This window comes from Drosophila montana, unplaced genomic scaffold, assembly GCF_035044405.1.
Source record: "Drosophila montana isolate Dmon_TW-CO22-7 unplaced genomic scaffold, ASM3504440v1 contig_3200_1, whole genome shotgun sequence".
Lineage (NCBI taxonomy): Eukaryota > Metazoa > Arthropoda > Insecta > Diptera > Drosophilidae > Drosophila > Drosophila montana.
The window spans coordinates 6,664,834-6,672,569 of NW_026998080.1; the positions used below are offsets into that span (position 1 = coordinate 6,664,834).

The 7,736-nt window shown below is 45.1% G+C and overlaps 1 protein-coding gene across 1 annotated transcript; it reads right to left on the reverse strand.

The window, feature by feature from the left end:
- Positions 1-44: 44 nt before the first annotated feature.
- LOC135431581 (focadhesin) lies at positions 45-6,157 on the reverse strand. The gene is made up of 8 exons (XM_064686795.1): positions 6,043-6,157; positions 5,452-5,739; positions 3,619-3,837; positions 2,518-3,556; positions 2,246-2,457; positions 1,098-2,182; positions 383-1,041; positions 45-324 (listed from the first exon to the last, which is right to left on the reverse strand). The coding sequence occupies exons 2-8, from the start codon at positions 5,721-5,723 to the stop codon at positions 175-177; spliced, it is 3,636 nt and encodes a 1,211-aa protein (XP_064542865.1). The 5' UTR covers positions 5,724-5,739; positions 6,043-6,157; the 3' UTR covers positions 45-174.
- Positions 6,158-7,736: the final 1,579 nt, after the last annotated feature.

A 7,736-nucleotide genomic window follows, 5' to 3' on the forward strand; every position in this document is an offset into this window, starting at 1 on the left:
TACAGCTGTCTGGCAACGCTCAATTACGTTAATTTAAATATGAATGGTGCTAAAATTCATTTAATAAAGTCAACAAATATCGCACAAGCTATAAAAACGGATTTAAGTTGTTTCAACCATAACAATAAGTGCACTTTTTGTTGTGGGTTCATTTCGAGTATGTGAATTAATAACTCATTTACGCAAACCCACGTATTTGGTCCAAACACCTTTGTTATCAAAGTAGGGCTTGTTGCGCGAACAAATAATCGCTTGTTTAAAAATGGCAGCATATGCTAGCGGTATTGACGCATGCTTGTAAAGATTATAAAGAAATTCATAAATCTGAAATGAGCACAAAATTATAAACAATATTAAGGGGATAAATGGGTTAAGCTCTTGCCTTTGCCTCCTGGTCCTTCCAAAATATGTGATCACATAGAAACTGCAAGCTCTCAGGGAATAATGCGAATCGTTCCTTGCCATCTGTGGCCACGACATCTACACTGCCTAGCAGTACGGCACAGCCGGACAACACATCCACTGCCAATATAAAAATGTCCAGCAAATATAACGCTCTGTTCAATTTCTCTTTGTTGGAAGCCTCGGCGAGCAGCATTTGAATCTCCAAAAAGATTTCCATTGTCCAGTTGCACGCATGCTCATCGCTGCCAAAGGCGTACAGTGTAGTAGCCAGATGGCGATAGAAGAAGGGACGTTCCTCCGCTCGCCGTTCGTAGGCATCGATAATGGGCGTTAGCCATTTTAAAGGATTCGGCAGTTTTTCGTTATAAAGCACCAGATAGCAGCGGATTATGGTTGCCTTCTTTAGTTTTCCCGCCGGTGTTTCCCACCAATTCGCTGGCGTGGTCAACCCATCGATGGCATTGGGATGCAGCACAGAGACCACTTCGGTGTAACGCTCAAACAATCTTGAATCCAAATTCATGGAGTCCATATAACGCTCCACTATAAGCGTGAATACGTCCAGCACCTCGGGTATCTCACATTTGTCAGTGTATATGTACCTTACGCTGTCCAAGAACTTCTCAAACAGGCAACCTGGAAAGCACACTTTAGTCGCGGGCCCTGAATACAATTATGGGTCATGTACTTACCCTCCGCAAAGTCGTTCAGCTGCGATTCCTTGAAGCAGTAGACAGCCACTTTCTCGGCAAAGTTCTTCAGTATTTGCAAGCTCACGCTGTTGCCAATCTCAGGCAGCAAGGAGAACAATAGCAGCAGATCCTCCTCAAAGCAATTGGGCTCAAAATCGGCTAGAAAATTTTCTAGCAGCCGTCGGGCAGTGCCGCTGTGCAGCGCTTGGTTTTTGGCTATCATGATGCAGTATTTGCGAGCATCGAACGACAGGTGAAAGAAGCTGGTCAGGCAGCTCCAGTCCATCGGTGGTATCGGCTTAGCGAATCGCTTGGAGAGTGCGCGCAGAGCATAGGTGACGGCATAGGGTTCTGGCACGTAGTCGCCGAACCGAGACTGATTCACCAGATAGTTGCTGACAGCACGTAGCGGACTGGTGGCAAAGAGACCCGCCAGCTTGCGTGGCTCCGGTTTGCCCTCGGGCAGACGATAGACGCCGCTGCGAAAGCCGCTGATCTCATTGCCAATATAATGGGCCACAAGATCAGCAGCCGCATCGCCGCACTCGGGTCGTATCTTTTGCAATAGCTGCACCCATACTTCGCCCGGAATGGACTCCTGCTGCTGCTGCAAATTGATCACCTCACGTGCTCCTGTAGCCACACCCACAGCGCCCACTCCGGTAATTTCGAAGCGAAATTGCGGCGGTATGTGGCGAAGGCACATCGTGTTGCCTGGCTCGTAACTCTTGAGCGCAACAAGGGCATTTCGCACCTGTGTAGCGTCCGTGTTTGGACGGCTAACAGCCTGCCACAGCTGCTCTAGTGCATCATCCGCCAGTTTCTCGTACTCCAGCGTCGGTGTTTGCAGCAGCGGCACCAGTCCAAACAGGTGATAGAGCGACTTCAGCGTCTGGGGACGCTGTTCACTGCGAAACTTGCTGCCCAGCGCCTGCCACGTGGACGCAATGTTTACGGTGTGGCTGTCGCACAACGCATAAATGGCGTCCAAAGCCAGCGACGTGGCTAAATCGCCTGATTCATCGGTGCAGCTGTTCAGCGTGTTGCTCAAATGTGGCAGCAGCTCCGAGCCATGCAGCGTGGGTCTGCAAGGCACACAAAAGTAATTACAACTCAAATAATCAAAGCTATGTATATATATTAGTTACTTTTCCTGGCAGATTTCGCGCATGGCATGAGTACGTGCTATTTCCAGCTCCCAGCGTTTATCGTTGTCCGGCAGCGGCTGTGCGATTTGCTTCAACAGAAAGGGATAGGTGCGAGTTTCTACGCGCCACAGACGCAAATACAAATCCACGCAGAAGGTGGCATTGTCAGTTGATAGATTCCGGATGGTGTTCAGTATCATGGGCACATTATCCTAACGAGGAATAGATTATACAGATTAGTTCAGTTCAAGCAATATGGTAAATGTATGTACCTTGGACACGGCAAAGCTCGCCAGGCCGCGCAACAGCTCCAGTTGCAGCTCCGGATTGTGTTCGTGGGCGAGCTTGAAAATGTACGTCATGAGAAAATCGTAGGCAATGGTCTCGTTAACCTTGATGATCTGCAGTATGACCTCGTAGATCTTGAACCAACAGTCAACGGGCGGTTCACGGGAGAGGAAGAGCGCGCGCAGAAACAAATGCAGACGCTGACAAAAGGCCGTATTGGCCTTCACATTCAAGGCGTCGACGAAGGCAAACACGTCCTTGTTGTCAGCAACATCAAAGGACTCCACCAGATTGGCCAGATCGAAGGCAATTGCTATGTCCGGATGATAGTTTCGCATATGCGCCGGCTGCAGCTCCTTGGTGCAGATGCGAGTCGCAATCTCCACGTTCCCATCCTCTTGCGGCTTTTGCTGCTCCAGCACGCGCTGTACAATTTGATTGGCTAGCGCCAGGCCCTCTGCGGGTATGAATGCAGTCTGAGACATCCACTGAATGATTCCGTCCAGACACATGTTCAGAATGTATTCATGGCCACAGCGCTCCTGCACCACCACAAACACAATAATGCGCAGCAGATCAGCCAGGTAGAAGGGCGACAGCACGTGCAAGCATTCGGCGAGCAGCACTAGCAGCACATGGTAGTGATGTCGCGTGTGCTCCCGCGTGGCATGCAACACACGCAACAGGCACTGCAGGCTGGGACGCGGATCGATGCCAAAGTGGGCCAGCTGCTTGATGAGCTGCGCCTGATAAATGCACAGATCGATGGACTGGGCATGGTCCGCCTGCTGCAAAAAGTAATCGATGGCCTCGATGACCAGAATGCTGGTGCACCGGCAGGTGCTGGCATTGTTGAACTTGCTCCACGACAACAGCTCCTGCATAAGCGCTCGCGCCTCTGGCTGGCTATGGCTCAGGCCCAGCAGGCACGTCCAAATGGGCTTGACATCCTGCAGCGTCTGAGGATTGCACAGCACATAGAGAAATACGGGCCGGAGATATTCAATGCTGTAGTCCCGAATGCTGCAATCAAATAAACATATTTTAGTATTATTCCCCTTAATTGTATTTAAGCTGGTTTTTACTGCTTGTCGTGATGCTGACAGACGCCAATAATCTTGTTGCTGACATCATGCATGTTGGCGCTGCTGTGCTGCAGCAGCGATATCAGCGGATGCAGTTGCGTCTTCAAGCCATAGGGACACTGATACACCTCCTTGTCCTTAAGCAGCGAAGTTTTCCGTTTAAGACCCAGCAGCTGCAGGCCCAGAATGCTCTCCGTAATAATTGCGAAGTGCATTGGTCTGTTGTAGTATTAGGGAAAACATACATTCGATTAGAATCTTATAGAATTTTAGCTAATAGTTATTTAATTGTAAATTAAATTGTTTATTTCTATTATAAGTATAGATATGATTGAAAAATTTTACTTATAAAATTGAAAGTGTCTTCGTGAAGATTATATTATTTTAAAGCAAAACAATTCTAATTTGATTGAGAGCGTTCTAGTTGGGAGTGCCAGACTGAAAGATATCCTGAACTCAGCTCGATGCGTTTTAACATACGGACAGTCGGACATGGTTAGATGGACTCGGCTGTTGCCACTGAGAGAGAATACATATAGTTTATGTGGTCGGATCTACTTCTTCAGGCTGTTACGTGCACTTGCATTTAATCATAATACCCTTCTTTACCAAATTTTTAATGGGTTCAGGGTATAAAAAGGAATAGTTGAAAATCGCAGCTAGACTTTATGCGTGCGTGTCTACAAAAAACTAAAAGGAGCGTGCTGCGCGTGGAGCACAATTGCAATTGCTGGCTTTGTGCAGGTAAGGTATATGTATATCAGTTGTTAGATGCCATTAGGGTTGAACGGGTTTAACTAGCGTTTAGCACCCACTTCCGACACACACACACAGAGAAAGAAAGGGAAAGGACTCTGGCTGGAGCTGCTCCTGGCTACTTGCTGGCGAATCGTTTTGCGTTTGACGCGATAATTACAACTCACGCGGCTGGCACAATGGCTGCTCGCTTTAATTGCTGTTTCTGATGCAAGGGGCAATTAATATGCAATCCTTTTTACTGGCACCTGCACTTGGCTCTTATCAAGGTTAATTTCCGTATTACATGCTGTTTACTTTTTCCCTTTTTGGCCAATGTTGATTGTTGTTGTTATTGCTGTTAGGGTGCGGGCGCGAGCGTCCTTCAAAATGTGAAAACATTTCAAGTTCAATGCCGCGCACGTTTCTCTCCGGCTTGCATATCAAATATTTGCCTGGCAAGTGGCCTGGCGCGTAATTTGAATATGGCCAGTTACAGTCACAAGGCCAAGACGCTGTCCTTGATAAAGGGCTTCCTCTGGGAGTCACATTACGGAAATGGCTAATAGATTTTTTTGCTTTGTTTTGGCGTTCTGCATACGTAATGCGTACATTTCAATTGCTTCGTGTCACTGTTGCTGCTGGGCAGCAGGATTGCGGCCACTGGGTCAGCAGCAGGAAGCTATGCAAATTGCTCACGCACCTGGCAACTCAATGTCAATGTGCGTGTAAAAGCGTTAACAACTTGGATTTCCTAGTATTTCATTTTTCGCATTTATCACATGCCAATTAATAAGGGCACAAGCCACGCGCTAGCCGGAAGTGAGAGGGATTGCCCCGTAGGCATGGCCACTGGCATAGGCAAGCCCTGCAATTGGTTAGCTAATCAAATGCTGCAACCAATTGTTCAATTGTCGGTGATGCGCCAATGCAGACAGAATGCTAATTTATGCTCTTGTGTTACCAATTTTGCAAGTGCATTCGCCTGGGCTCCTTTGCCATGCCAATTAAGCGGAAGTGCCAGTGCAGGGCGCGCCCCTTAGACATGAACTTGTGTGTGTGTGTGTGTGCTTGTATTTTGTTCGGTTCTGTACATACCCCGCATTGGGCAGCATTGATAGGAGCGTGTTCTGTACGCTGTTGGCATCTAGGACACCCTCGTCGACTAGGCGGACCAGCGTCTGACAGCTCATCAGGCTGAGTTGCATGTGCTCGTGCTTGCATTGGGTTTTAAGGAATTCGATTTCCTTGATTTGGTGCTCGGCCAATTGTTTTTCCTTCGACTCAACGATTTTATTGTAGATCTTCTCCAAGCAAGCGGCTATCTTTACCACCGAGCTGTTGGGCTTAATGCTGTTAAAGTCCTCCATGTAAGGGCCGTTAAAGCTGGAATAGAAACGGTTCAAATGTCAGTTAAAGAGGACAACTTTTGTCAGTCCCTGATTCGAATGTGCATTTTTTACTCCCTCGAACACACATAACAGGAACACGATTTATTGTTTGTTTGGGCACTACAAGTATCCCACTTTTAAATGCAGCGACGCGCGTGTCCTTTCGCCAGCTCGTTCACCACTCGAATGACGGCGCGGCATTTTTTTGAACACAAAAACACAAAACCATTTCCACGTTGCGCTCACCTTCTCGCCTTTTGGCGGAAGTGTGGGAGCTTCGCGCGTGCTCTTAAAATACCTTGTTGCTGCTATGCGTGCAAGTCATTTAACATCAATGTAGATTCTTTTGAGCGGCTTTTGAGGATGTTGATTTGTCTTAATTTATTTCTTTGTTTATTAAATTGTTTTCATGCGGCACCCGAGCAATTGTAAACAAACTTTGTGCTGAACGCAAAATCAGCAATGCGAGCGCAAACGAGAGCAACGTTAACGCAAAAATGAGCTTACAACGCAAAAAGCCAGCAGCGAAAGCACACAGCCAAAACGTAAGCGCAAAATCCGTGTCGTAGGCGCAAAATCAGCAACGTAACAATTTACGTTATCAACAGTAATTCAATTGAATGCAGTTGATTTGGCGTCGGCTGTCATTCCAAATTTGAAAACTATTGAAATGTCTTTAAATATTTTAATAATAATAATAAAAACAAGTTTAGATTTAGTAAGCCCAAAAATGATCAATTCAATTTATCATTATTTTTCTCAATATATAAATATTTGGAAATGTTAAAGAATATTAGGCGCAATAATTTCTTTTAAGTAAATGTATCTGCTTTAAGTCTAATTAATATGCAGAATATTTGAATTATTAATTTATTCTAACTTCTTGTACAAAGTTTTTTATGTTTTTGTTAAGCAAGAATTTATGTTAATATTTTCATTATAAGCCATCTCTGCAAAGAGCTCTACTTCATTGCAGAGTTAATTTATATCATGCTTTGTTAAACTAAAATTATAATTTTTATTTTTTGTGCTGCTCTTTCAGTTAATTGACTTTCTATGCAGTTCTGCAAAGCGCCGTGCCGTAAAATAAAATTAATTATGCTACTGCAGATATAAAAATGTGACCAGCAAAAAGGGAAGAAGATTCAAAGCTGAAGCAAAAGGTAACCAAATCTCATAAACGAGAGTCGCCATTAAAAAGCAGAAATTTGCAGCGACCCAAAAGAATGTTCCGTAACTGGGCAAATAAAATGAGAATGGGAAAATATAAACTGCAATCGGTCATTGCAAAGGCTGCAAAAGCTCAAAGGTTGAGATAACAAAGCCTTAACCGAAGTCAGCCCAACATCATTTCCGCTTCCTGGTAAAAGGCACTGGCAAAAGTCATCTCTAAAACTCGATTTTTTTTCTCGCTTTTTTATTCAGCTATGTTTGGTCTTTACTTCGCGTTGCTTTCATGTCTGGAACTTATAATTTTATTACAGCAGCGCATTGCATAGCTCAGCCGGTGAAATGCGCTGTGAAAGTTTGTGTTTCCCTTTAAAGTTGCCTTTTTTTTTGTTCTTTAACTTTTTACATCTCATCATGACTAGCCCACGTTCACAAAGAAACAAAGCAAGCCCCGATTTCTACGCATCACTATCATCGCCCGAAATAAAATTTCCTCCGGCCACAAGTGGAAAAGTTAATTTATAAAAAAAATGTTTTATTTTTGCACAGTTTTTTTTTCTTTGTGCTTTATGATTTAGCCCTTGATGATGACTGGTTTATCAGACGATATGGTCCAGACTTCAGCTGCTAAGCCCTTGCGTTTGTTTCGACGGGTGTGTGTGTGTGTGTGTGTGTGTGAGTGGTTGGGTGTGTCTAACACACAATTAATATGCTTATATTAAGAGAGAGAGATAGAGGGGGGGGGGGGCGCGTCAGCTTTTGGCTTATACATATTTAGAACCTATTTATGCTCGTTGAAGCTGTGGGATAACGTTTGAGTCT